This window comes from Chlamydotis macqueenii, chromosome 3 (assembly GCF_036417535.1).
Source record: "Chlamydotis macqueenii isolate bChlMac1 chromosome 3, bChlMac1.mat, whole genome shotgun sequence".
Lineage (NCBI taxonomy): Eukaryota > Metazoa > Chordata > Aves > Otidiformes > Otididae > Chlamydotis > Chlamydotis macqueenii.
Window position 1 is genome coordinate 89428370 of NC_141558.1, and position 12580 is coordinate 89440949.

Here is a 12580-nt window from a genome sequence, read left to right on the forward strand (position 1 = left end):
CTTTAGGAGTGGATCTGCAATTCCTCAGGAAGGCTTTCACCACATCAGACATGCCTTCTCTAAACTTCTTCAATCTGTCATTAAAAGATGGTATGGCACTGAATCTTTTTTCCCCCACAGCTTGAAGGCTCTTAAAAGCATAGGCACAACTGTACCAGGAAAGACCAAGAAGTCTAGCATCCTGTCCCCAACTATCGTCAATAACAAATGTCTAGACCAGATCTTAAGCACGGGGCAAACATGGAGTGGTATCTCTTTAGAACACTTCAGACTACAGAATTTTTATTTCAACTTTTCTACATGTGAACACCATGTATCAACATATCCAACATGAACTGATACACTAAAATATATAAAAATACAAATACTCTTTAAAGGATTACTTCCTCTCCTACCTCACCCACTCGGACACCTTATTATCCAGATTTAGTTTTTTTTAAATCTCTGAAGAAGTTTTCAATAGTTTGGAACAAAACAAGCCGCCCAAACAATGTCCTTCACTAGATCCTGTGCTGATTGAGAAGGTCTAACTCTTACAGCTGCCTCTTTTAGACTCATAAGGTTCTTTACTTTTATACTTCTCTGTTTGGAATGAAGCACAACTATAATGGAACTACAGGAATACTGAAATTAAGTACACTACAAAGTATCTGAAAGTTACATTAACAATTAGATACCTCTCATCTTTGGAGGAGATTTGATATTTCCAGCTTATTTTGCTTATTAGGAAGTCATTCCCGAGTTCACTTTTAAACACAGGGACCAGGAGCACTTCAGAGGCCTTTGTCTATGTCATGGCCATAACCTGATCTCCACGGGGGCAAGACCCAAGTGCAGAGCGCGAGCCCGGGAATCCTGGTTGTATTCTGGCAGAAGATGCGTCAAGGATTTTCTAGTGTAAGCAAGAGGGTTAACATGAATTTTGCCACACAATCCTTTTGAGGAGGACTGTAGGCCTAACAACCAGAGAAGGAAGATGTCAAACAGGGCAAAGGAGGAAGAGAAAAACATTGAAGTCTGATCACCGCCCTGCCTCTGCCGTAACTGTAAAGAAGAGAAGGTGTATGCATTGCTCTAGCTGAACAGAACAAAACTGGAAGCAGCAGACCGCAAAGCAATGGAAGTGTGTCTTAGGGCCACCACTGCTGCTGTGGAGAAGCCTCTCTAAATACCTGGTGCAGAAATTGGGAACAACTTCTTATGTCCTTTGGGAAGAAGGCCCCACAAGAAGTACTGCACATTTGACCACATCTGAGCAAGTTCTGATGCAGAAGGGAAAGGAAATCCAAACAGCTCTATATAAAAAGGGTAGAGTGTCAAAATCTGAGAAGCACTGTAAAGAGACAGCAGAGACACAGTAAAAACTGTAGAAATAAGCTGAATTAAGAAGGAATCTGCAAACTTCCGAAGAACAAAATACAGCACTTTTTTTCTCATCTGCATTGAAAAAGCAAAGTAATTAAAAGCAGTGGAATTAATAAGCAAAAACTATTTAAAAGATACTGTACCTTCACACACTGGGCAGCACTCTCCTTCTGGCACGTAGTACCTGTCGCAGTGTAACTCACCACATTGGGCTGAGAAACAAATAGAGACTCCCCCTTGGCATCGACAGAAACGACAAGCATCCATTCGAAACATGTCTCCATCATAATATTCCATGCTGTTAAATATGCAAGTTGGCTTCACTTCTGAAAGAAGGAGGGGGGAAAAAAGAAAGAAAAAAGTTATTTTACAGATGTTGATAAATGGGAAATAGTTAAACTCATGTTGCTACTGACAAATACAGATGTAAAGAAATAGCTGATTTTTCTTTCTTGCAAATACATTTTTTTTAAGAATATGGTTTATTTTATTGTCTGTTTCAACAATAGAAGAAAATAGAATGCTATTCAGAATTATGTTCAGAGCAATTGCCCCAATTTTAAAAATTGAAATACTGAAGGAAGGTTAAGGCACGGGTATTTCTTCGTAGGTGTTAAATATTTCTCATAGGGATGAGTCAGAAGCTACTTCAAATTTCAGCACATGAAGCAAAAGATTTTTCTGTTTTAAGAAGTGAGTTTCTGATGTTTCTTAAGTGTTACCTTCCTTTCTGCAGGACTTGGTACACAGATAGATAAATTGCACTAAAGCTGACGAATCCATAGGGATATGTTTAAAAAACCCAACAAACTTATTTCTTGACTGCATGACCTGTTATGCAGAACTGAATACTTCTCAGTTGAAGCAACCTGGAGCTGGACTCATCATCTTACATCTATACTCCCCACAGAAAATAACCTCAATCGTAATAAATAGTCATGTAACCACTTCAGTGTTTCAAAAACACAAGACTATTTCCCATATGCCTCCATCTACAGCAGAGCTCTAACATGTAATTCAATCCAAACTTCAAGGGAAACTAAAAGCTTCTGAAAATTCTTAAGTATTTTGGGAAGGATATTGCATATTTACTTCGTTAGCATTAAAAAAAAAAAAAAAAAAAAGATACTAACTAAAACAAAATGGCTTGCAGATTTAACCACCTTTTAAAGATCACTTTTTTTATACTGAAGAGGTTTGGTTCCAGATTATGAAGATCTGGAACCTTCACAATCCAAACATTCACATCATGAATACATCATAAGGTCTCCTTAGGGCTTTTGACTTTGCAGTTACCCCACACATGAACTTTCCTTCAACTCCACCACCTCTTGCCAGTAGAACGTATTCTGTTCAACCAGCCTGACTGACACACACACAACACTGTGCAGCTCCACAGCCCTGCACTGAGATATCATAGAACAAAGACTCCAAATTTATGTTCAATTCTATTACACTGCATTAGTCATTAGGAAATCATGACTTCACATTTTCATTATTGCATTACTGAGTGACTTACACCTCCTCCCTCTTCCCCACTTCAGAATAAACTTTTTGGCCTTCTATGACACTGGCCCAAGATACTTGAAAACAGCTACCTGAAGTAAACCAGTATCTAGCAAACAGATACATTTTCTTCAGAGGCTACAAACCTAGCAGTCTCAAAAGTCAACGGTTCTGCAAACAGGAAGCTATTTATTTTAGCAACAAAATCAAAATTAAAAACATTACCAAACTGTAGGTAAAACAATCACACTTCATTACATCTGAAATAAACACAACAAAGGAAAGAAAGGACAATTACCTATGTTGGTGGTTTCTGTAGAATACACAGATTACTTATGTACTTGCATGTGTAATGCCTAGCCACATAGGGCTGAAAACTGTGCCCACTTTATGATCAAGTGAATTTTCTTTTTTGGTTAGTGCTCAGTCTCACAAGGGAGATGAAAAATATTTAAGTGAAAATTCAGTATTTGCAGACTTCTTTCCACCCATCCCAGTCCTCTTACTTTTGGGGGTTAAACAAGCTTTTCACCTGAGTCACTCTTTACAACGATACAGGTTTTCTTGAAAACTCTAAAGCATTTCAGGGGCTTTAGCATTTCCTTCCACATACGCTTATACTGAGCTCCAGCCTTGTGTCATTTGGTCATTTGATATGTTTGTAAAGCATTAGAGTTGAAACTTGGAAGTATCCTGAGCAATGCTTGATTTTTATATGCCTGTTCTGTCTTCAAGGCATAATGTAGAAAGCAGCATATTAAAAAAAAAAAAAAAAAAAAAAAAAAAAAGAGGAGGAAATACCACTGTGTCCGGGAAAACAGCTATGACCTCATTAGAAAGCAATTCACATAAACAAACACTTGAGAAATATTTCAAGTTTATGTAGCTCAAGCTGTTAGTCTAAAAACCCTCTCAAAAAGAAAAAAAGCACCAACACAACTCAAAAAGCCTTAATCCATTTGCTTCTGACTTCTCTGTTTTGATTGCAGCTTTCCAGATTTTTACTGATTTTCTTCGCCCCCTCCAAACCCTAGATCTGAATCCCTGCCTAATTAAAAGTAGAAACATCATCTTCCATGAATTATCATTCATTTTTTAAAAAAAACCAAACAAGGAACTGTAAATCCGGAAAGGAAACAGTATGTTTTAGTCCTACAGTGAAAACCATCATAAAATTTCACTATATGTGTATTTTTACTGTCCAGATTTATGGTAGTGTATACATTCACACTAAACTATTGACCTAAGCCTATACATCCAGCTATAAGACAAGGATTACTTTCGTTAGAAACACATGTAAGACTGCAGTCTTAAAGCTCAGTGAAGCCAAAACAAGCACTAAATGAAGAACTCTAGCTTTAGATACTCATGAAGTAGAAGCCTAATGAGAATGAGCACCACACCATGGAACTGTAATGATGCATTTCTTCTGCTATGATATGCTGGAAGATTCTCTCTTTTTAAAAAAAAAAAAAAAGTGTGCTAATTTTATTGCCTTACTGATCTATGTATGGCAGTCACAAAGGAGTGAAAGAACATAAAGCTAACATAAGCTTTTCCTAAAGGCCAGCAACCATGAATTCATTCTGCCAATAAAGGGAATACTACAGGTAGAATTCTTCATGTACCAAAGCTTGGCTGCATGACAAAGTAATTTAAATTGACTGAACTTCATAGCACAAAGCGCTTAAACGTATCTGAAACCTCAAATCCCTTTTCTGATGCAGACTACCACAGCGAAACAGTGGGCATGAGACAGACATCCAGGCCATGGATTTGTGAACATGAATTCAGTGTCTGCCAACTATCAGATAACCCAGTAATACAAGATTGATCCAGACCCAGCACAGATGTACAACTGCCCATCTGTGAAAGGAGCCAGGACAGAGCAGAGGGTACGCAGGACAATGCAGAGTTTATACTGGCTGTGGAAGGACAGATGATATCACATCTCTGCTCCTACATAAAGCTAAGCATGACTAAGAGACTAGACTTGATTTGGTATTAAAGCTCCTGCCACAGAGTTAAATGAGAAATAGTTCTGGCACAAATTTAGCTCTACAGCCACAACCGTTTTGTTCTGGGAGCAGAAGCCCTAAAAGTTAGCGTTGCAGCGAACCGCACAGCCTCACACTACACAGAAAAAAACCTGTGCTTATTTCTTAAGACCTTTATCTCCAACCTGAACTGCAAACAGATACAATCTGTTTTATTAAATAAGTTTTCTAAGGTATTTTACCGTATACTTTCAAATCTAAATATAGTTCTATTGGCTCAACTAGCCCCAAATAAAACTTCTGTTATTGAGATTTCTGTATTTTCCCAATACTTGTGGATTTCGCTGATCAGAGTCACGGAAAAGCTCAGAAACACGTGCAAGCTTGGCAATCCATCCCTTGCGAGGCAGCAGTTCTGTACACGGCTATGCCAAGCATATGAGATGCTTCAGGCACCAGCTGTCTGTAGGCAGGTTTGGGAATTTTTTGTAGTATCAGAAATTCCAGCCCTCCTGAAGCGGAAGCAAGATTCAAAACAATCTTCTGTTGTTTAAAGGATTAAAAGGTTTGTGATTCCAGAACTTCGGACATGCCTTCAGCATACAGAAGGATTTGTACCAGACTCTTGGAAGGAACTGGGGCAAGTGCTGTGAACTTTCAATTAAATGAAAGGGAAGGAAACTGATAAACTTGAGTCCTGTGTCTGCATAAACAAAACACAGAAAAGCTTTCTGTTTTTCAAAAGCTGCACTGATAGGGAATTTAAAAAAAAGAGAATTCTGTTTCATTGGAATTAGCCCATAACAATGCTAAAGAACAACACACTCTGTGCTTTTGATTCCTTGCAAAGATATAAAAACAAGTTAGGTAGAAAACAAAATACTTGAGTTCTTACTCTTCAGGTTGTACTGGTTAGTGCTGTGTATTCCCTATTAACACAAGTGCAGGACCATTCTGAAAGTTGTTTGGTCCTATGCCTTCTAAAAAGGCCATCCAGAAACAGCGATCAGAATTAAAACAAACCTGTAACTATGATTTATAAATCAATGCCATTATTTATGCATGCATGTATACAATTATTGATACATACTTGCACAGCTTACAGGAAAGAAACCTTATTTTGTGGTCCCTGCAGTCTGTAAGAGATATTAAAAGATACTTGGGATGCTGGGGAAAATAAAATTCAGCAATTCACCTTCAAAACAAAATTGAAATAATCAGATTTTTATAGCAAGGTTTCTAGCAGAGAAAGTCTGTATCATCACATAAAAAACCACTTTTATATCCAGCTGCCACAATCCATATACAGTGCTGACTTTCAACAACAGTCTTCAAATTTTCTGTCCACCTCAGCAGCAGATCCCAGTGCAGTAATCTTTAGGCCACTCCAGAAGACAGCTCCTGAGCAGGGTTGATAGACATGTCTTTTTTTTTTTTTACAGACAGTAGATAAGGATGTGAAGCGTTCCCCGCAGAGACAGTAGACTTATTTCGAAGTCACCATATCAGGTAGAGGTTGCACCACGAAAAGAGCAGGGTAAGATCCGTAGGATCCCCCAACAGACTCAGCTCTACCTAATACATCCTCAGCTTAATTTTTTTTCTTTAAAATCACCAGTAATGGAGAAACTGCAACCAGTCTATTAAACAATTCCACAGTTTTAACTCCTCAAATGACAGCAAGGCTAACACAGGTTAGACAGAAATGGCAAAGAAACTGAAAGGAAGTTTTACCAAGTTTCATTACTTCTCCCATCTTTAAGGTCCTACTGGTTTTTTTTTTTACTTTCCTCCAATGTGCCAGTTTGTTGCTAGGAGGACTCATCCTGGGTGTCCCTGTCTCCATCCTCTCTTACAGATAAAATGCAATTTTTCTTCATCATCCCATGCTTTTCAGTGTTTCATTCTTTCTGTGGCTTTCCTCTAGGCTATCCCTCTTTTCTCTATATCTTCTTCTGGAAATTAAGTAATGCTTAACTTTAACATCCTGCAGTAGGTTACGGCCCTACCACAAAAAACGACCAGGATAGCCAAAGGAGGAGCTTGGGCCACTGAAGGCCACAGCTCTGCTCTAAAACTCTTAAACAGTGACAAATTTTCTGGATAAAATAGCCAAGCAATTCTTGCAAGACAGCCATGTTCTTCACAACAGAGAAATACGTTTAAATTTCAGTAGCCTCTGTCAGTCTATCACAGGAGAAAATACATGTTGTGATCAGTTTAGCCTTAGGCACATTACCAGGACCCAGGCATCTGAAACAATCTCAGCGCCACTAAAAGGTACTGGCATAGCCCATCATTCATCGCCAGTATATCTGTGATAAGTTTTCAGTGCATGAGAGAAGTTAAAAATTGCAGCAAAACAGAATCCCCAAACCTGTAAAACACAAGGCTATGCTTTGGCGTTATAACAAATCTAATAATTTCTTCCATTCTTCGAGAAAAAATATTTAATTCTAACCTTGTCCTCCAAAGTGTTGGCAACTTTGTCCAAGTTTGAGCATCTAGAAATATCTGAGAGTCAGGACATTACTGAAGGCATTAGCTTACCAAGAAAATTCATTTTGGCAAAAAACATTACTACTTCACCAAATGAAATACTAGAAGTATTTGTTGGGGTTTTTTTTAAAACTTTTAAAACCAGATTAGATGCACCATCTGGCATCTAATATTCTTTGTATACGACATATCATCAGTTCCAGAGAATCTATCTAGCATCTTGTTTTTCATTAACTGATATGAATGGAAGAATTGAGTTAGACTTTGTCCTTAAGTTATTCAAAACTCAGTCTCTACTACCCAATGAACAATCCTCTCACTCATAGTGAACCACTGTAAAAGCTTTGAGTTTGGCTTCACAGCCAGCTGTGGTCTCACCAATTGCTATCCCTCCTCTTTTATTTATTTACCTTTTATTTATATGCATCTACAGACTGAATATTTTTACCAGTGATTTTGGGTTGACTGGCCTTCAGTTTTTGGCATCTTCCTTTTCCCTCCTCTTTTAAATGTAACTGGTAATGACTTGCATTGTTTCAGACACTTTTCCCAATTTGACTACTGTAAGTAAAATCCAGGTTTGGAGGATCCAAAACATTTGACTTTGTTTGGCAGACTGACCTGCTTTTTCACTACACTAAACCAAATTCTCGCACTGCTGCGGCTGATGATTAGCAATAATTTTCAAATACTGTCCAAATGTTCTGACTGAAGAAAAAACAAGCAAACTCAAAAACCACCACTCTCCCCACCCCACCCCCAATCTCTCTACCTTTTTGGCATCAGATTATCTTCCTTTAATATTAATCTCCCTTTTATTACTTACCAAACAGTTTGTTCTCTTTTGCAGCTCAAAAGTTGCATTTTGCATATTGTTAATTTTAAGCAGGTGTCTATTTAAAGTCCACCACAAAATTCTGTGGTTTTGGATGCCCAGAGAGAAAAATCCAGCAAATGTTTAATTAGGATTAAGACTATATTTAGTTCCCTGCTCTGGGACAGACTCTGTTACCTTGGTCAAATGATCAAATAATTATTTCTTAAAAGCACACAGAAAATAAGCTTAATGAAAGTCCAATGTAAGTTCTCTCGGGATTAGTGCAATAAATAATAGCAACTCCATGGGAATTAGCTGGTGTCTGTGAGGTGTTTCACTTGGATTCCATTCTTCCTTCTTTAGTGAAGATTTTCCTTGCTGACCCAATATTCCCCAACAAATCCCTTCAGTACTCATTGATACTCCCATTAGAAAGAGGCGATTCTTACTTCCCTTTATCCTTTTCCACACTATGAGCTTAATAATGGAATTGCAATTGCTGTGAGGAGTAAGAGCATCAACAGGTGGGAAGTGTGATTAAAGGGGAATTTTAATCTGTCCTCCAATGCAGTATCGCTGTATAGAGATGCAAGTGTAAAGAAGGCCAGGAGGCACAGAGAAAAGAGAAATGCCTCTTTTATGTCAGTGGTATCTTCTCAAATGAGGAAAAAAAATTACAGAAGCACTTATAAAACATGGGTTACATGTCATGGCAAGTGAATGAGCTTGATGATTTAGGAGATCACTTCTATACTACCATGCGATCATCAGTACAGCCTGAAACAGCAGTATAGAAAGGGTCTCAATCTTAAATCCCACGGGAAGTTGTCATCCTTCCTTCCCTAGATCAATGCCAGTTATTTTCATGCATCAGACAGTCCCATTCTCAGTGGACAGGGCAATGAAAGTCTGCGCCTCACCTCTGGGGGAAAGGGATGTGAAGTGAGGCTCCAGAGCCACTCCTGGCAAGGCTGGACTCTCAAGTCACAGCTCGTACGTGGCTATAGCAGAAAGCAGCCTGGTCCCCTCAACCTTGGACCACATGGACACATTAACGAGGACCACTCTCACACATGCAGTTTACCATCTTTCATGAAGCAATCACAGACTCTTTTGAAGCAGCAGTTGTATTCAAGTAAACTTACTGAGAAGTGGAAGCTCTAAGTGACAGAAGGAAGCAGCTGCAGGATGCTTGGTAATTGCTCTCTCAAATTTCTAAGGCACAGTGTGCAGTCAGTATGTGCTTTAGGACAATTTACATTCAAGAGACCCATGCATCAATACTTAATTAAAGAACAGGCAAGTTTGGATACTCTGTTGTTTCCAAACACTTCCACTCCTGCTGTATATGCAGCTTTCAATCGCTTTAGATTCACTTGTTGATGCTTGTAATTTAATGCTGAATCAATTTTTTTCCTTATAAGCTCTCCCATGAGAAAAGGCAGCACACCAGGATTAGCAGACAAAAATCCTGGTGAGTAACATATTTTGAGTGGATCAAATAAACCTTGAATTAACTTCTGTAGAAAGCAGGATTTTGGCAAGGACTGCATCTTGTGAATCTCTTGCTCAATTTTCCCCAAATTTACATCATATCATATCTATTATTCTCTAAATGGAAAACAGATTTCAGATAAGTGCAAGGAGGGAAACTTCACATCAGTTGGAATAACCTGCCTTTCAAACAACATACAATCTCACTTTCACTGAAACGTGCACTCTGCTACAATGCACTGCAACCACACAATGTCATTTTCAGTTTCATATATGAAGATGAAATTATTTGCTAAAGATTTCTCATGTTGCCTTATTTTCTCTCTACCTACCTCACACGTTTCAGGAACAAGCACATTTGACTATGGATGTAGCTCTGCCCTGAAAACTTCACTGCTGAACACCACTGTACTGCTCTCCGATTCCCCTTTGCAACAAGCAGCGATGTATATATCTGTATCGGCCACACCTCTAGTTGTACTATTTTATGGCAGCCAGAGACTAAAATCTAGCAATTCACACTTCTCTGTCTCCGTCAGGCTAAAATTCTGTTACATGCACAATGTAAGAGGGGCTTTGTCTAAGGGTCATCAAGAAAGTAAGATGAGGAGAAACAGCCAGCCATCCTCTAAGCAAAGACAACTGACAAAATCGTATCACCACTGCTTTGTACATCAGTGTCTACCAATAGTTCCAGAGAGCTGCAAGATTTAATTTACACATTAAAAAGTAAAAATATTTCTTCTGACAAAGAAAAAGAAGCAAGAAACATCAAAGTTGCAGCCATCATGGCTATCCCAGCTGTCATTTTAACAGGCAGGGTGTGCTCTGGGGTGGCCCAAATACTCACACTGGATAAATCAAAACAGAAGAACTTAACTACATCACAAGAGAACTTTGGCTTGATTACTACCACCATTTAAATAACACAGAATGATTTTATTTACAAAGATGCTTTCCTTCAAAATAGAGGAATCAATACATGCTTTAAATTGACTTTTTTTAACTGACTGACCTTTGAGACAAGAACCACACTCTAGCGACAGTAATACTTGTGCAATAATTGTAATGATGAATTCTTTTAACCACAGTGGTGTTTTAAAAAGCACAAATTTATGTCTCCAATTAGTATAGCAGTTTTACATAAAAGACTGATCTCTGCATATATTCATGATGACTAAAATGTCACACAGAACTATCAGGAGGATCAGGTCTCTGTAATATATTTTTTTTCTTGTCACCAATGAGAAAGTTATTTTCAGCACTTTCTAAATTACTTCCTGTGAAAAAATTCAAAGAGAAGCTCAATCTGCACAAAGATTGAACAGTCACAGACAGTAGGTACTTAATGACAAACTCCAATTAAATTGAAATATCAACTCAATTTCCAAGCAGGAGTAAATGTTATTTTGGTGATAAATTATGTTATATAATTATACAACAAACAATGAGAAACAGGAGCTTACACATGATGGAAAGCTTACGGACACACTCAATAGAAATCTGAAGTAAGAAAATAGTGATTAGTGTATTGACTTACTGCTGTATTTATAATCAACAGGAACAACAACTGCATGACTTGCAAAGAGTGACTGTTGTAGAAGTTTCTCTCATCGCAGATTAACATGCTTTTCTAAGACTGATTAACCAAAAGCTGTACTGGTAACAAAGATAACCATACAAAATCTACAGATACATCATGGAGCTTCTAAATCAGTTCTACATTAAACTCAGGAAAAACGTTTGTTAAAGAATGACTGATTTGCCTCCAAAATTTGTCTAACAAAAACCAAAGAGAACATATGCATAGTCTCTACGTGACACGTATTTTGCTGCCCTTATTCATTAACTACCTCCTCAACACTGGCCAATGCTGTTCTGTAATAAGAGCAGATCTCTTTCCAACACAGTAAAAGGCAGCCTCCCATCCTCCCTCTGAACATGCAGCTCTGTACCTATCACATTAGCACCTACTTGCATAAATATCACACAAGGCTGGCCTGCTTTGACACTCTGCACGTCATTAGGGTTATGTGAACACACAATTTAGTTACCCCACAATACACAAATCGGATTTTTTGCAGTCTACATACACTTACTCATAATGACTGCCCTTGCTTTAAGGTAACTCAGGTGGATCACTAGTATACCTGACAGCTTTTTTTTCTCTGCCCACCCCCAACAGAACTATTTGATTGTAACTTTAAATAGATGTTATAACAGCAGGAAAACTCTACTAGTGTGACTATGCACATCCTTTTTATTCCATGCTCTTGCCTGGTTTTGGAGGTTTTCAAACACAGAAGTAACTAATGGAACTTTTTGGTAACACTGATTACACAACTTCCCCACTTACCATCTATAAGCCGATTAACTTGTACTTGATTAAATCACACTCTTTAAAAAGGCATCTACTCCTAATTGGAAAGGATGAAGATAAGGAATTCAGCATCTTCCCTGCAGTCTGTGCCAACAGCTAACCACCCTCGCTGCTGAGAACAGCACGTCCCAGATCTTACAGATTTGGCTCCTGTTACTTTGACGGCAATTTTTTTTTAATTAAGTGAAGAAATTGATCTAAGCCTATCATTGTAAGGTACTTCTTTCATCTTTTACTGATATCTACTCTATCTCTTCCGCACTTGTTAGGATTTCATCACCCTTCTAAAAACCAGAACTGGATATTATATTCAACTATCAGGCTCATGAACATTCACACACATACACACATATATATATATATATATATGAACATATATACTATATGTATTTTTTATATATCTTTTTTACCAGTTTGTCATTGCACTAGCCATTTATCTAGTAAGTTCTTGTCAGAAATAGTTTTCTAGGAATGTAAAGGTTTTAGGTGTGGCTTGCAGTATTTGACCCTAAGACTAGAACC

The 12580-nt window shown here is 38.0% G+C and overlaps 1 protein-coding gene across 1 annotated transcript in view; it reads right to left on the bottom strand.

The window, feature by feature from the left end:
- Window positions 1–12580, bottom strand: part of CRIM1 (cysteine rich transmembrane BMP regulator 1) — a 198307-nt gene that overhangs the window by 65889 nt on the left and 119838 nt on the right. Inside the window, exon 6 of the mRNA XM_086745319.1 lies at window positions 1509–1691. Within this exon, the coding sequence (XP_086601445.1) occupies window positions 1509–1691 (183 nt within the window). The remainder of the gene's footprint in view (window positions 1–1508; window positions 1692–12580) is intronic.